Source organism: Tetrao urogallus (assembly GCF_951394365.1).
Source record: "Tetrao urogallus genome assembly, chromosome: 6".
Lineage (NCBI taxonomy): Eukaryota > Metazoa > Chordata > Aves > Galliformes > Phasianidae > Tetrao > Tetrao urogallus.
In genome coordinates, this window is record NC_136819.1 from 17,217,390 (window position 1) to 17,235,058 (window position 17,669).

The following is a 17,669-nucleotide window of genomic DNA, read 5'->3' on the forward strand; positions in this document are numbered from 1 at the left end:
CAGCAGTTTCACAGCTTTCTTGGGTAAGATCCTGCAAGTGATTGGAGGAAATACGTAATGGAGCAATATAATCTCTTCAAACATCTGCACTTGCACAAAACACAGCCAGCAGTCTCAGAGCATACCAGCTACAGCATCATCCTAGTTTAGTAGGAGGAAGGAGAGAAACAAGCATTGATGGACTTTATTCAATGTTTTATTTTTGTACAAAAAGGTTTAAAATGGTAAGCAATCTGCATGCTAAGAAAATAAAACCAATATGTCACACTATCCAAAAGCCATTTGTTTTCTCAGTTTTTGAAGTTGCAAGCTATGCCACAAGTTGATTTGGGCCCAGGTGGGGAATGCCAAACTGCTGAGCTCGTGCGTTTGAAATACCGAGGCTTGCTCTTGCCAAAAATATCTTCCAGCTTAGGGCTTGCTATCAACCCAAAGAGTTGGTCAACATTCACTGGATGATAGTACTGGTGCAGAATGGCTTGATTAAGCTGAGACCCTATGAAAACAACCATATCAGAGAAACAGACTCAAGTAAGTTGTCAGTGCTCTACTTAAGGTATCCTTTCCATTAGAGCCCACAAGACAGTTACTCTTCTTCATCCACACCCCCTAAACAAACACTGCAACCTGCACAGTGAACGCGATAAACAGTCTTCCTGCTCGCTGCAAAGCTTTAAGCACCACATTCATCTCTGGGTTGCCAACAACATTTGTTTTATGTCACTTGTCACCACACTAGAAATACCCCAAACTTGCCACACCTTGGTTTACCACAGGGGGAGGGACTGCCTCAAACTGGTGAGCCAGCACCATTCTCTCACACCCTTGAATCCAAACACACACAGAACTTTGGTTTAACTTTGACACAACAGCACTCGCAAGAAAGTAGATCCAGCCCCTCTCACCAAGCAGCTGCCAACAGTGCTGAAGTCTCACACTCCTGAACTGTACTTTAAGGAAGCTGAGATCACACTGAACAGATCTGGAGAGGTCCTGCTTCCCGGGGAAGGAATTAAAAGACTAATCAAACATGGCACCTACCATCAGCCCAGGCAGGGACAGGCTTCCGAGGTTCATTCTCATCATCTGTGGAGTCATCACTGTTCAGATCCATCCCATAGTTATTGGGGGACCTGGATTCTTTTGTGCCCTTTGAAGGCGCTAAGCAGGATGAGGAGATAGGTTTCTGAAACCACAGAGACAACATTTATGAGAGCAGCAAACATACCTTGCAGCCTGACAGAAGAGTTTGCTTTACCAGAGCAGGCTTACCCAGTCTGACCCCTTGCAGGCATCTCAAAGCTCTGGCATTAACAAGACAAACAGGCTGTACTCAGATCCCAGATTAGATCCCACAGCAATACGGTGTTAATGTATCTATGGTAGGAACCCTCACACTAACCCAAAGCATGAGTTAAGAGGGAGGTTTACAGTGCCCCATGTTGGTAGCCAGAAACAAGAACTGACACCAGACCTTCTAGAGCAGATTCTTCATATACACATTTACTTTCATTCCTAGTTCAAGAAACAGGAGAGCAGAAAGGTTACTCAACTGTGTACGGGAAATTTTTCACCTACACAAGAACTGAAACACTTGTAATACTCTTTTTTGACAGGTTATTTGGGTTGAAATTTCCAGAAGTGCTCAAATCCTTCTGGCTTTTTTTTTTTTTTTTTTCCTCCCAGATCTGTTTTGAAACCATGACTTGATGAAAGCCAAGCCCAGAACTGTATACCAGAGCAGGAAATGCAAACTGCAGAACTCAAACAGCTGCTTGCTCAACCTGCAGCTTTCTAGTTGTGGAGAACTGCCTGCCAGCATCTGGTGAGCATGGAGCTAGGGCTCCATTTCACTCTGAAGCTGCAGGTCAGAATAACACAAGACAAAGCCTGGAGGAACATGCTGCCTTTGTGGTGAAGAACAGGGAATGTCTGGAAGACCTGACAGTTGCATGTAGTGCAGAAATGCCTAGAAGTACTGACCAGAAGACAAGCCAGGAAAGGCATCATTATGGAGATACTGCCACAAACTACTGGCATACCTCTCAGAAGTGTCTGTACAGTGGAAAGCACAGTAGGAGGAATAAACCTGATAAAACAGTGATAAAACAGTGCTACAGTTGCAGGGCTGTAGTTATGTTAGGATCACAGAGGTGTGGTGCAAAGAAGGTGGAATCAAGTACTCTTTTTTAGTGCCCAGCAATAGTACAAAAGGCAATGGGAGCAGCCTAAACTGAATTTCAGGCAGTTGGCTGAACACCAGGAAATGCTTTTTTACTGTGGTTGTCCAGAGAAGACAACTTTCTTAGAGATAAGGAAAACCTGTCTGAAAACAGTCCAATGTAAGTTGCTTTACATGATCCTGCTTGAACAGAGGTGTTGGACCAGCTACCTCCAGAGGACCCTTAACCTCCACTATTCTTTTTGCAGTGATCTTCACATTTAATCCAAGTACAGGAACAAGGAAATACAGATGTGCTTATTTACTCTGTATAAATACAAAACCAGTCACTGTATTCTGTGACTTTGTAAGCCTCTTCTGGCTTTTTTTTTTTTTGCACATTGTTCTATAGCTCAAACCCATACACATATTTGACAGTAGATCCGATTTTCACTCTCTACAACTGACATACATAATAAAGTCAGCCACAGGAAACCAGTCAGAAAGAGGCATTTACAGTCAGAAGGGACACTCAGGGCTGACTGAGTCTTTTAGCAGCTTTTTCTCCACCCCTCCAGACTTCAGGAGTAAACAGTTCAAGTTCAAACAAGCATCTGGAGATTTAAGTAGCTAAATAGACTTCACAGGCAAGCCTGAATCAGTGCTGCTACCGTGTAGCTGAAGGCTCTGCAAGCTAAACTGACACCTCATGGTGTGCTGCCATCCTGTGGTCATTTTCAGCATCTTTTCAAGGAGAAAACAATTGCTTTTCGTTCACCTTCTCCTGTGCTGAACTCTCAGCTAAGTACCAGATAAGAAAAACTTCTCCATCCTCACTCTACACAACTTCAGTTAAACCTCAACAGTCTATTTTGAGGATTTCATCTCCTGGTCACCTTCTTCGTCACAGCCAAGTAATAAGTCAGCAGGTTAACAACAAAACATAAGAGCAAATCAGATACCACAGATCCATTTCAAGGGCTCCACTGGAACTGAAGCTCACCTTCACAGTTTTGCTCAGCCACGTGCTGGAGGCAGCAGTAAAAGATTCTGGTTGCTCGATTTTCTTCTCTTCAGCCAGCTGCTGCTGGGGCTCCTGCAGACCATGTCCCTTCTGTCAAGATGTAAGAATTAAGCTATTCATTAATGTTCACCCAAGCAAAACAAGCAGGCTATATCTGGAATTTATTTTCTGAAGAAATTCTCTATTCCTTTGTCTTCAGCAGGGTGAGGGGGAAGAAATTAAGAATCACACAGATAAAGTGACAGCTGTCTTGGCTCAGATTCAGATCAGTGAAGCCTCTAGAGCCTGCACTCTTATCACTTTCAGCTAGTTATTAGAGGTCACTGCAGTGCATTCTGGTTGCTTGCCTCTCTTCTACTGCCCAAGCAGCTGGTGCAGATGTTCTGGGCTTCCTTCCTTCTAACAAAGAGGAAAGCATTGCAGTACTTCAGCTCCTTTTCAACCCACACCACTTGATCCAGGTGTTTCATCTGCCACCTCCTTAACAGGGGAGAAGCTAACACAAGAGGAAGAGCTGTAGCCACTCTAAATTAGATTCAGCTTCTTTCTTACCTGGAGAAGCTTCACCATGCCCCAGTATAGTAACCAGCCCAGTTGCTGGTTATATGCTGGAATTCAAACTTTCATTAAATTTACATAGCAAAAATAGGAGCTCCAGGGCTAACAACTTCTAAACTAAGCTCAGTCAGAACAAAAAAGAAGAAAGAATTTATCCTCAAGAGTGGTACCATTTGGGAGTTTGATTATGTTTTAAACTGTTTTAAATGCTGCAGAAGGCAGATGAGTGAGGGATTATTTAAAGTGGAAATAAAATATTACTATGATATTTTGCAACAAGCAGCTTTGACTAATAGTTAACCTTGAAACACAAAGAAGTAACAAAGGACTTGGAAAGCAAGTCCCACTTTAAAAAAAAAAAAAAAAAATGTCTGCACGTTCTATGCCTTACTACTTTACAACAGAATTCGTCACAAGCCACTGTAATGCCTCACCGTTGTGTTTTTATCAGTAAACACCATGGACTCCATCTGTGAATAGGGGACCTTCTCTTTCCCCCGCTGCTTGAGATCCCTGGGAAACAAAATTATAGTTTAGTCACACAGAAAAGCATGTTTCCACCCTTCCCTCCTAGCTTTCTTACAGGCTCTTGCTTTAGCACCCCAAACCTTTGGAATCACCTGACACTCACATCAGATTCCCAATTGCAGAAATACTGTTTATATTTATTGCTGCACCATGCTTGTTGCTAAGGCCCCCTCTCCAGAATAGAAACAGGCTAATACCTCTCCTTCGTTTGTTCCACCTGTTGCTGCTCTACAAGATTTTTCAGTTCCAAAACTCTTCCTTTTTCTTCCACTTCAACTTCTCTCCTTCTCTGCAGTAGTTCTTGCTGCTCAAGTTCACATTCCTCCTGAAGAACAAACAGATCTGTAACCCTCCGGAAAAGATGGTGTGGATATGAAATGGGTGCTTTGAGACAAATCATACTCATTAAATCCTTTTCTTATCTTCCACAGCCTACCCACTACCAGTTGGGCAGTATTTCCTTTCTGTCTCCACAGGTTCCCAGGTGCTCAAATCCAGCATTAACTGTCTAGACAGAAACCTTGCAGCAGATACTTCGATTTCCGCAAATCCCCATGGCTCCTGGCAGTAACTGCTCCCCGTGCAACCAGGCAGATCAGTGCATGGATTCCTTTCCTTTTCTATGTGCAGGAGGGATCTAGAGCTGTTCTTACCAACTTCAGTATTTTCTGCTTCCGCACATCACTTTCCCAAGGTTTCTTTGATAGCTTTTTCTTGCTCCGTTCCTCAGACACTTTTTCTTCCCGCACCTGTGAGAGACGCACCTGAAAAAGCCCCATGCATCTGCTCCACCACCCCTCATTTACCAAATGGAGGGTAGGGAGGATAGGGAGAGCTTCTTAAGTATGAAGACTGGCATTCAGTCTTGTTCTAATAAGACTGAGAACCCAGCACCAGGCACACGTGCACTGTATTTAGCACCAACCTTGTGCAAGTCCATCACTTACTACAGGTCATGTGATGATAAACCCACCACCTGGAGTGCTGAAAGAAGAGCACAGAAGCTGTTACAGATATACAAAATACAAGCTTTCACCCTGTATGTGATTCTGTGCAGAACAAGGACATCTAGCATCTTGTGTTTTATCTCAAAATGCTGTATGCTGCAGCTGAGCTGCAGTACTGCAGTATGAATTGAGGACCTGAAACCTGAGCCCCAGATACTGTGTTTTTGCCAGAGCTGTCCTAGTCACTGCATTATTCCTTCTTTTTCTAGGGCTGAGCTTTTCCAAAAGTCAGTCTAGCCCACTCCTTAAAGTGAGCAACCATATATTTTCCTGGAGCTCCATCCAGGTTAGCTTAACACAGACTCCCTCATTTCTGAAGAGCCTGTACTGTTGTACAAAAGCAGTTCAAATATAGTCATCAATGGCTGATGCTGGCATACTTCTTTTCTATCTGTCCTTAAAAAAAGGGAGGAGACAAAGCCTTAAAAACAGACACAAAATGAAACACACACAGTTGTTGCTGCCACATCTACTAATCACGAGCATTCCTTGCTCACTTGGTAGCGTTTCCTTCCTGCCATGCTTCTGCAACCACTGTGGTTTCACTGTCTGTAATGCGGTACAAACAACTAGATGACACTGTCTCACTGCTGGGTCTGTTCACAGGACAGTCAAGGGATGCGGCCACATTCCTTGAACACAGAGCACTACAGACACTGCATGTCAGAACAGGAACGTGTAGAATCGCAGAGGTATGGAGAACAAAAGCCTCTCCTTGTTAGACAGAGAATTTCAAAACCTATTTTAGATGCAGACTTTCCCACCACCTGATTAGTCACCGTGAGCAGCAGCCCTGTGCTTGCACACATCATGCCAGTGGCCTGTTTGCACCCGCTTGATCTCACAGCTCACTGTGATAATTTCATTATTCTGAATGGCTCAAAGCTTAGTCAGGCTTCTAACCTTTTCATCACTCTGTAAAATCTTCTGTTCCATCCGTTTTTTCTTCTCTTCTTCCATTTGTTCCACTCGCTCTCGAGCCTGCAGTGCTTTCCTCAGTCGTTCTTCCCTCTTCCTGAGTAATGTGTGTGCAAGAGGGGCCTGTTAGCTTTGTTTGCTCTAACACAGAGGTTGACAAGGGAACAAGGATCTACGGTAGTAACTTGACTTTGTGGCTCATTTTCTAACACAGCAGCAACCTGCCACGGATCATGAGAAAACTATTTTGCTCAAACTGCTTTGTCTGAGCTTAACCTCAGCTCACATGTGGATTTAGGCCACCAGAAATCAGCAGGTGCTTTGCACCGATGCAGTTACTACTGCAGCAAGCCATGAGCAGCCCTGCTTCAGGTATGAGCCCAGGGATCATCATCTAAATGTTCCTTCTGGGCGGGATGCACAAAGCATGGTATAGCAACACTGCCTGCCTGGCAGGAAAAAAAAAAAGAAAAGAAAGACTTCAAGGCAACTCTGCACTGAACCAGGGAAGGAGCAGGATGTAAGGGACTCAACTCACTGCTTCATTTCTGCCTGTCTCCGTCTCTTTTCTTCCTCCACTTTCTTCTTCCTTTGTTCCTCAGCCTCCTGTTTCTTCCTGAGGCTTTCCAGTCTCTGTCGCTCCTTCTCCTAAAGGGAGATGAGTTCAGACTATACCAATTGCTGGGTCCTGTTTCTACCCTCAGGCTGCTTGTGCAGTAGCAGCTAGAGGCTAAGCTGCCTGCTAAACAAAGAAGTCCCTATCTTGTTCGCCCACACACAGGGATGGAAAGTGAATAGTAGATAAGAAACAATACAGATTTGGCAGCAGCACTTATTGAACTGCACCACCTTCTCAGAGCAGAAGAGTCATGGGGATGGCAGGGAAACACTTAAGTCTTTCAGCTGTTCAGAATACATTTCAGGTAAGAGAAGTTACCCAGCACTCTGCAGCTGTAGGTGACTGCCTGTAGTAAACATTTCGTGCCCAGGTCAGTGTTACCTATGTGAGCAAGTGGAAGAAGGAGGGAGACAGAGTGCAAATAAAGCCATGCTTAGAGGCCAAAAGGTTTCTTAGCAGTTCCCAGCTCTGGCAGAATACACCTGCACAGGAGATCCTGCCACCTCACCACCACCATGATCAATTTACATTTTTGGATAGAAGAGTTGTGTGGATGCCAATGCAAGAAGAAAGAGCTGTTAGTGTTGTGAGACAAGAAGCATAACCACTATAGTCCTCCAACCCCACAGTTAAATGTGTCATTACTTACAACAAAGTCTCCCTGTAGAGAAAAGACACACAATGAATGTTTGTAGGAAATACCAGAAGCCTGCATCACCCCTGTTAGCTGCAGCTCCTTTCAAGTACACGCTAGGAAACCCACTGCATGACCCCACAGTCTGTCTTTCAGCCCTGAAGCAGCCAATTATGTGACACAAAGGCAGATTCCCATTGCGAAATGAGACGCTTCCCATTTTACCACAATTGAACAGTTCTAGAACATAAAGTGTTTCTGCTGACTATAGGCAAAGCAGTGAGATTTCTCTGCATCTGAGGACAGATTGATGACTGGTACTAAACACAAAACCCTGGCTAATAACAGTGTTTGTGGCCTTGCCTTGCTTCAACTGTCCAAACAGTTTCCCTCCACTGGGGAGGCTGAGGTAGAATCATGAGGACAATTTGCTGTTAAGACCTACACTGATCCATGGCAGCCAACAGAACCAGGAATATATTTGTGCTTTTCTAAACAGTCATCCTGCCACTCCCCCAGATTTGATCCTCTCCTCCATCTCTGTGAGGGGAAGTGGAATTCTGATGCACCTTAAGATTAGGTCGGGTAGGAGTATTGCATTTGATGAAATTCTTTATGACACCTCCATGTCCTGTGGACCCAGAGGTTGTAAGTAGCTGGTTTCTCTGCACAGCCTGAAGGAAGTTTTTCAATGGTCTAACCACCTGAGAGGAAAAGATAGAAGGAAATTACCACCTGCTAGGGAAAGGAAGGCAGTGAGAGGCCATGGCAAAGACTCACCTTGCTAGCTGGAGAAGCAGAAGGTGGAGTCAGGTTTGCAGAATTCATGTGCTTGTCATCCAGAGGGGAGTGGGCACCACCTCCTGGATGCTGGCGGTTCCATACAGCACCCATTGCTTGCTTATAGCTTCTTGTCCTGTTGGTATTAGCAAGAGGGACGTGAAGTCTGCATTAAGCTCCTCAACTATTAACAGGAACATTTACTTACTATTTCACAGATCCCTCTCCCTACTCACTACCACCAGTTGGGCCTCTTAGGAATCAGTCAACTATGGAGCAGGAGCACCATCTAGTCATTAATTATGGACAAGAAAGGCACCTGACAGCTTGGTAAGGGAACACCCAAATTTCAGAGGAGTGATACACAACATCACTCCCATTCTCATTCCTCACTCTAATTCCCAGAAAGCAAATGTATATCATATCTGGTATCAACAACAAAAGACAGACACAATCCACACGTGTTAGCAACTAGCCATTCCCATCCACCTCACTGGCAGGGTTTCATTTGCTTTATAAACACTTTGGACATTCACAGAAACATGACCCTTGTCAGAAATCCCCCAATGTGCACCCACTAATTTCAGTGGGAAACAGGGGGACCACCTTACTGCACAGCTGGGGTCCAGTCCAGCAACAGTTCCAAGGAAAGCTGCAGATTCTGACCCATCACATATGGGTAACATAGTTAAGCACCCACATGAGAACAGAGGTTACTGCTACTCTCCCTTCCCACCCATCACCCACAGCAAATCCACCCCAGCAAAACTTAACAGGACAGACTAAGGACAAAGCTAAAAGCAGTTCACATCTCACATAAAACATCAGTAATATAAGCAGCGAGAAAATAAGTCAGGCATTCCAGACACTTGCACAAGATAAAAATAAATAGGTAGGTCACCTGCTTGGGTTGCTGTCTGAAACTACTCCCAGACCACCCCTTCATGAACCACTCAGAGCTGCATTTAAGCTGTGAGGTAACAGCGCTGTTTCAGTAATCTTTGCTGATTTGTGCATGAATTAATCCATCTGGGATCCAAGTCTGGCTCAGGGAGCAAAAAAGGCCAGAGAAACCACACAGAGCTCCCACAACACAAGATTTCAAGACTCCTCTGGGGAGGGGACAGGAAGGGAAACACCCTAAGCTTTTTAAATTATTTAAAAAGGCCGAGCCTAACTCCTCCCAGACCATAGGCTCATTCCTCTCTTGCAAAGGTCTCATACCATAGGCGGGAAGGATTCTCTTGGGACTTGGCACAGTGGGCTTGTTCTTGGTTCTTGTTCTGGGCTTCACTCTTGGGATTTACACAGCTTCCTGTGAAGAAACCTGTAGTCAACACCACATTCAAGGCATTCTGCAGGGCTCTTACTCCAGTTCAAAGCCCCATGGCACATAACCAAACTGCAAACGCAGAAGCCAAGACGGCTACCTTGAATACTGTACACAACTATCAAAGAATGCATCTTGTACAGAGCCTTCTGATTAGGCACAACCTGTCTCACCAGAAAGACCGCAGGTACTCTTAATTCCATTCCAGCTACAGCTGCTGTGAAATCCTACAGATCCCACAGAAGACACTCTAAATATCTCCATGTCCTTGCTTTGAGGCACAGTAAATAAGTAAGATGTTTAAATCCTCACCGAATGCAAGACCAAAGATGACAAGGTTGTCAAGGTACTTTAGCAGAGTATTATACGTAGAAGAGAACAAATCTGAGTGTTGTCTCAAGTGTTCCCACGTATTCATTATGAAGACTGAAGTTTGACTAAACCATGTTTGTCTCAAGGCTTGGATACAAACCTTCGCAAGGATTTACAAGATGTCCTTGCTTATCTAACTGCATGCCTCACCCCCTCAGGAGATAACAGTTTTTTCAGGTAAACCTATATTGACTGGTCAAGTGTAGTTTTGTTTCAGCACAAATCCCAGATTTCCCGCATACCTCATGTAGAATCCTTAGTCTGTGTTCCTCTGTGGCTTCATACAAGAAATACAAGACTACCTCAACATTACCTTCATTATTCTCTGTCTGCTGCTCAGGAGACAAGTGCTGTGCAGGAGGGCTGACATCTTTTTCACTTTTGCTTGAAGTGAGCAAGTTTTCAGGAGCCTAAAGGAAAGGGAAACAAACATTAGCTTAGCCCTGAGGAACAAGACTGCAACAAACCTTCAATCCTGAAAAAAGAAGAAAAACAACCCAGTCACTCCCAACTGCAAGCCTACTGCTAGCCTAGGGATTCTTCCACCCAACCAGAGTCGTGCTAGACAGATACATGCTGATTCAATTCAGTAACACAGGGCCCTGCTCATGAAACTCCCACCAAGGCTGGTAAGATGACTGTTGCCCAGCGTTTTCCTCATCAACAGTAGGACACTTTGATTTGACTTTAGGTCAAATAAAGTGCCTCTGGAATAAAGGAGAGCTTCTATACACTTCGGAGACAAGTTCCAACTACAGATATTCTATTCTTGAATGAAAGAAATCCCTTTAAAGTATCTAAGATTACAGTCTAATGATACACTTTAAATACCATTGGTAGTATATTCTCAGGAGTATAACCAAGTCATTGAAGCAGCATACAGGCTGCCTGCACACACACACACAGGATGTGCCCTTCCCTACCTGCTAAGCTACCATCACCCACAGTAGAACCAGCCGCCCACTCATCCTTCTGCAGCTTCCCAATGGCACCAGTGAACTGGTTGGAGGCAGAGCCAGCTCCTTTCTCTGCTGGGCTAATTTTCAGATAAGCTGGTTTACAGTACAATCACACAAGATATTTTTGCCAGTTCAAAGGATAGGCTGAGTTTCTTTGTCTTGCTAGCATTGAAGACTTACGTGAGCTTGTCGTGTACACAGCCTCTCTGGTAAAATAAAGCACATTAACTTGAACTGCCCTTCTGAATCCTGTAATTCAAATCAGCCAGGCAACAAAGACTTGCTAAGAATATACACAGTCAATCACCATGCCCAGATGACAGGCAAAAGCTTGCAGACTCCTGGGAATCTGTCCAACAGCCTATGAAAGCTCCATCTTAAAGAGGCCTTAGCAAGGCACAAAAGGTGCCCATCCACCAGGAGCTGTGGCCGACAGGCATAACAAGCTGCCCAAGCATTAGAAAGGCTGTACTATCCAACTCAGCAATGCTTTTGCTAAGCTTGAAGCGATGTGATGTAATCAATCCTGGGCTGCACTCCTCACATCCAGTCATAATGCTTCCAGCTGCTCTGCAGAAGATCAGCAGGTCATCCATCAGAACTCACCTTTTCACTTGGGGAGTTCAGTTCCAGTCCAGTTCTGCAAAAAAGTAAGCATCTTGATTATTTCAGTTCTCTGAAGTAAGAGAAACACTGCTTTGTCCTTGGTGCACCTCTACCAGGACAGCATTCAGAAAGGTGAATTATAGGGAATGCAAATACGATGAAGCTAGCATATGGTACCCAAGGAAAAGGCAGGCAAGTGTTAAGTATATCCAGATAAAGGCAGGAACTTGTTTGAGCCAGGCCACACAGAGATGGAACTGTAAATTCCTCTGATGGACTGCTTAATTACACTGCTGAATAATACAGTGAGCTTTGTTCTCCCCTTTTCCTGTAGTACTTCCATGTAGGAGGTAACAAAGTTCTGCGCACCTCAGCCAGAGAGCATCTTACCTGTTCACCTTTCAAATCAGACAAGCTGACTAACCTCCAGCATCCCCTGGCATCCAGAAGCTGGTTAAAGCCAATGGCTGCAGGACATGATTCACATGATAACAGACAGAGCCATCGCTAGCAGGCTCTCAGAGCTTGAGGCATAGGGCTGGATCCTGCATTAATGCAGTGATCAACCTCACTGTTAGCATGAACAAGCTTCTGAAAAGGATGGGGCTGTGTCTGAACAACAGAAGCTTGGAAATCTCAACAAACTCCAGGTGATGACATCACCTGGAACAGTCAATTACAAAACCACAGTCCTGCAATACAGAAGCAACCCCTATAGCTTCTGTATTCTTTGCAGGTTTTTTTTTTTTGTGTGGTTTTTTGTGGTTCCTGCCTGCTAAAATGGTAGCCTCACCTCAAGTTATTGGTCACATCTTCTTCCACAAAAACCTCTAAGGAGCTTTGACCTAGAGGGGAAAGAAAAAAAAAAAAAATAGCATAACAAAAGCCATCTTGGGGATTTCAGTCTGAGGCTTTCCAACAGTGGCAATGCGTGAGTGGTAGAACTCAGGTCTCTGTGCAGACTTCTCCCAGGGAACACGCTGATTGCTCATCTCAGCTTTCCACATGAGCACTACCACCTCCCTCGAGTGTCACTGACAAACTGGTGTAGGCTGGGAAGGCAGAGAACTGGAGCAGCAGCTCCTCTGTCTGCAGACTGCTCCAGCTGCACAAACATACTCATGCCTGTGTGACAGAGATATCATTTCCCAGTCAATTGATTTCAGTTTCTGCCTCCCTGCACAATTTTATGCAGAGATTTGGTCGATTTGGGCTGATTCTGTTTCCCCTCCCAACATCACTTAGATGAAAGTGTTTTAACAAATGCCTAGATACAGTGTGACTCAAAGCTGACAAAACTAAATACCAAAGGCATTAGTGCTTTATTAGAAGCCAATCTGGTTTCAGAAACAATGATTTTTAGAAAGCCCAAATCTGAAAGCCTTCTGGCCTTGTCAGGAGCAGCGAGAACAAGGGATATGAAAAACATGGTGCTGGACTTTTGAATCTTATTTCCTCAGATGACTGTGCTATTTAGTTCTTTGTCCATGAGCTTCATCTTCACCCAGAAAGCATTTGAGTTCCTCTGCCAATTTCAGAGAGCAGACACATTCATCTTCTTCCAGTTTCTCAAAAGAATCCACAAAAGACACTCATACTAAAAGACCTTCTGCAGGAAATGCAGTAGCCTCAAGGCAATAAGCTACCAAACCACACAAATACCTAGAATGGATCCATGAGGATGTATTTTCCCTTCTATTCTGCATTTATTTGCTTTTTGTTTTGTTTTGTTTTTAAGTCATCTGCAACTTCTGTGACTCAGTTTCTGGTACCTGTGCCCCACCTTATACTCCTTCCACAGTAGAACAGAGCCTGAGGCTCACCCTGACAGCAGATGAGGACCCGAGGATTGCACCCTAAATGGATAGAAGCCACAAAACCTACTGCTGTGGAAACTAGGAGGAACTGCAGTTAATATGGATGAGCAACTTTACAGCAGAGCTGAGAAGCTGACTTAACCAAAAGAACGCACTCAATAACAGAAAACTTACAGCTCACTCTGCTGGAGGCAGAGGAAGATTCTTGTGCTGCTGCCTTTTTTGCAATGGCCCTGCTGATAGATCTCCGGATCATGCTCTCTCTTTTGCTGGCCAGAGAATATTTTTCAGCCAAGGAGGTCCTATGGCTTTTGTGGGTGCCACCCACACAGCTTCGGCGTCCAGAGCGTCGTGTTTTGGATGTCACTATGGTCATTTTGTTGTTGGAGTCCTGGAGAAGCACCTTCTCTAGGCTTTGAGAAGACAGATCTCTTTGGGGAATGGCAGGATGTCTATTTCTAGTAGCCTTGGGAGTGGATGTACTTGCTTTTTGTTCAATGGTCTCTTCCTCCTCTACTGCTGTCTGGTCATGAGGGACTGCACTGACAGCAGGCACCTCATGCAGTTCATTGATTGCACCCTCCAGGGACGCCTGCTCTGCTGGAACAGCCTCACAGTCTGCATCACCACAATCAGCACTGTCTTGCTGTGGAGGTAACTCAGCCTGAGGGCAGTCATTGCAATCCACTTCCACCATGGAACTTTGTGCTTCTGCTGGCAATTTCTCAGGCAGTGCTGGAAGCTCCATTTCAGTGTTGGTCTCAGACCTCACCTGACAGCTAGGATTCTGGGGATGCTCTTTGCTGCAGCGTCTTTGGGAACTTGGCCTGGAAGATGCTAGCTTGACACTGCTTCTCCTTCTGGACAACCTTAAATAAGAACAAATGAAACAATGCAGAAATCTCCCACTCCTAAACCGTTTCAAAACAAAACAAAGACAAATTTTGCAGCAAACCTACAGCCTTCCTCCCTACATCCACTTCCCCTTACAACACACCTTTTGTCATTGGCTAAATGCAGGAGAAAAAAACCTTGCAATCTCTCACACGCTCTAGCAGATTTAGCCAGGCATACTAAATTTACTTGCAACTAAAGGCTGCATCTAAAAACACAACCAGCAGCAGCTGAGGTACCAGGACACTTGCAATTCTTTGTGGATATTAACCCACAGCCCCAGCTGGACTTAATGTCAGGGGACAGTAAAATCATACTGGTACAACCCACTCCCTGCCCCAAGTGAAGCGCAGACACCCACACGGGAGGGAATTTTAGATTTTTGGTTTGGGGAAGTTCCACAGTGAAAATTCAGCTTTGAAATGCTTTGCATTAGCTAATTTAACAAGAGATAACGAAGCCATTTACTTGATCAACAAGTCAAGAAGATTAAGTGGGCAAAACCAGAAGACAACCTCAGTGTTTGAGACATGAAACAAAGTTGAGAGCCAAGGTAGAAGTGGCTAACAGCAAGAAAACAGAGCTACAAAAACCCAAGGCACCATAAACTAGTTAAATGAGCAAGGCTTTACAGTTCCTGGTGGAAGAACACTCACAACTAGCCCTCAGATTGATTCCCTCTGCATTCCTTCCAGTTTTGTTCTCTTAATTTCTCATTCTGACCTCTAGCAATAAGCATCACTTCCTGCTAAAGTTCACAAAAACAAGACTATTAATTGGGAAATTCATCAGCATGCTAATAAGTGGTTTCTAAAATATGTACTGAGGGAACCATAGCAATGGAAACAATGGCCTGAGCCTGCAGGATTAATGTGCTTAACTCTGACATGAACTTCCTGTTGACAGATGATCATCCAACCTTTCAGACATTGCCACATCAGCAGATCTTTCTCAAAGCTAAATTTAAATTAGGAAAAAACACATGCAAGATTTGTCATCTTTATGGAAGCAATCAAGCTGCTATCTAGCTGCTACCTGAAAACTAACAGTATGGCTTCAGAACTCTCCGTGTTTAGATTTGCAGTATTTTCTCCTCCTGCCCTCCTTCAGCACATACATTCATGAACTTCCCACGCTTCCTTACTATTCTTGCTGTTCTCTCCATCCTCCATGTCTAGTTTATGTCAGTCTTTCAGTTCTAACTTGCCTGTGGTGTTTTTCATCATGGTTATCAAAAGTTAAGGGCCTTACCACACAGTTTATTACTGTATATCCAGTTACTGGGTTAGGGCACATGAAAGCAATTATCAGCACGCCTACCCTCAGATCACAGCATATGCTTCTCTGAAAAGAGAGTTATTAACCACCTTGTCCCAACCACAAAATGAAAGCAGATGCAGTTGGCCACCATGAAGGTATATCAAGGAAGTTAATTAGCATCAAAACCAAATCACTCCCCAAACAAACCCTTCTTTGCATCCATTTGCAGACAACAGTTGTCACGAAGAAAGGCATTCCTCCATTTATCCACCTCCTTACCTCTTCTACTTAATGAGATTTGGCTTACTTTCCAGTGAATATCTTCACTGGTACAGGAAAGGGAAATAAGAAAATGAAGTTTGGCAGCTTGCCATCACTACTGTTGCTTCCATCTTCAAGCTGCAGAAACTCTCTTGGGCAGCAGCAAAGGGGCAGGCTGCGTGACAGAACAGTGGCACTGTCTACACAGAAAGCTGTTAAGAGCATGAGGTAAAAAGCACAATACAAGCTACATTTCTTCTGCAGTCTACTTGCAGTAGATAAGATGCACAGTTTTAGGTTCCATCTATTTAGGGTTAATCTTGAAAAACAAATCCAGTAAGGATGGTTATATACCAAATCACTTGGAACTTCTACATGTTTCATCCCAAACCCCTCTCAGTCCTTTCTATCTGCTAACTTAAATAACACAATAGGCATGACACTTTTGCACATTCCTTCTAGCAGGCTACATTCTCAGATGAGTGAACACGGGAGCAACCTCAGGTTGAAAGCTGTGCTGAAAAAAACATGAAATTAAATGAGAAGAAAACTCAAGCAAACAAGAAAGTAGAAAAAGATATTTATTGTTTTTAAACGAACAGAAAGAACACAAAGGGACAACTAACCCTCCACTAAATTTTCACAAGAATCAAAGTGTTGACTGACCTTGACACACCATTTTAAATTTAATATTTACTAAATCAAAAAACAAGCAGCTATTCTGGGTACGCATATGCAGAAACAGTTAAAATTTCATTTCACTGTTAAATGCCACATGCAGCAGAGCCAGACTCACCCACCTCCTCCTGGTTGGCTCATTCTCATCTTTCAGAGCTGAAGACTGCCTCTTCCTAGGCCGTCTCCTCTGGGATGGCGTTTTGGGCATCAGGCCAGGTTCAGCTCTGAAGTTAATGCTGAAATGCAGAAAGCAGAGGCTGCCTTCTACTGCTAACTGCCCGCCACCCAGCCATATCAATGTTCACCCATTAAGAGCAACAGGGGAGAAGCAATTGAGGTGTAACACCAGCTGGCACTAATGCCTAAATGAAGCTGCGAAACACAGCCACATTAAATCCATCACTCAGCTGAACAACGCTCTTTCCCTAGGCTTACACCAGGGCTGCGCCACCAGCGGGCAGGAGCACACACAGCTTTGTGCTCTCCGTGTTCGAGAGCATCCTGGGAGGCTCCCTGGAGGGCAACCCCTACCTATCCAGCATCCTCAGGCCCTGCTCCTCCACCTCCCGCAGCCAGGCCAAGTGTTTGTGCTCAGCATCGTGAAGGAATCGGGACAGTCTCTGCCCGCACACTTCCAGGAGTTGCGTGGGACCGTCGGCTGCCGCCATGACCTTATCTGAAACACAGGAGACAAAATGAAAACCTTCCAGGATACAGAGGATGACCGAAGCCCACTTCGTGCCTCGCAGCAGAGTACAAATAAGCACAGCCACAGTCCTAAGACAGATGCAAACCCAGAGGACCTCCCTGGTGGCTTTCCCAAGCCCGTAGGACCAGCTGCTAAGATACCAAGACTCTCCTCACCACCTCTCACCCAGGAAAGGCTCACCACCACGGCTCTTTCCCCCTTCCACTCCTGGTCCCAAATATCGCGGCTTCTACCAATCACTGTGCTCCACCAGCGGAGCCCTCCTCGCTACTGGCTGCCTTCCGCGTCCATCACTTCCCTGCTATTAAAATCCAGTTGCCTATTGGCCCTCTGCCCCAAGCCCCACCTTCCAAGTCCTCCACAACCACAGAGGCGGGCGAGCAGAAGAGAAGCAACTTTTGAGAGCGCCGCGCTCGTCTCCTGACCAATGAGGAGGGCGGGCGGCGGAGAGCGCGGCGGCGATAGGCCAGCGCGGCCGTCACGATGGCAGAGTGGGAGGTGAGCGTTAGATTTGAATTCCAGGCGGGCAGAGCTGCTGCGCGCGCGGCGGCGAC

General features: G+C 44.9%; 1 protein-coding gene across 1 annotated transcript; it reads right to left on the reverse strand.

The window, feature by feature from the left end:
• Positions 1-290: 290 nt before the first annotated feature.
• LOC306947963 (inner centromere protein B-like) lies at positions 291-17,074 on the reverse strand (the record flags this gene model as incomplete). The annotated part of the gene is made up of 17 exons (XM_079537425.1): positions 291-496; positions 1,042-1,186; positions 3,165-3,275; positions 4,178-4,256; positions 4,469-4,596; positions 4,925-5,035; positions 6,182-6,293; positions 6,735-6,844; positions 8,230-8,365; positions 9,454-9,556; positions 10,245-10,341; positions 10,399-10,406; positions 10,855-10,967; positions 12,290-12,341; positions 13,488-14,182; positions 16,529-16,642; positions 16,938-17,074. 17 exons carry the CDS (start codon positions 17,072-17,074, stop codon positions 291-293), a joined length of 2,457 nt encoding a protein of 818 aa, XP_079393551.1.
• Between the last annotated feature and the right edge of the window lie 595 nt (positions 17,075-17,669).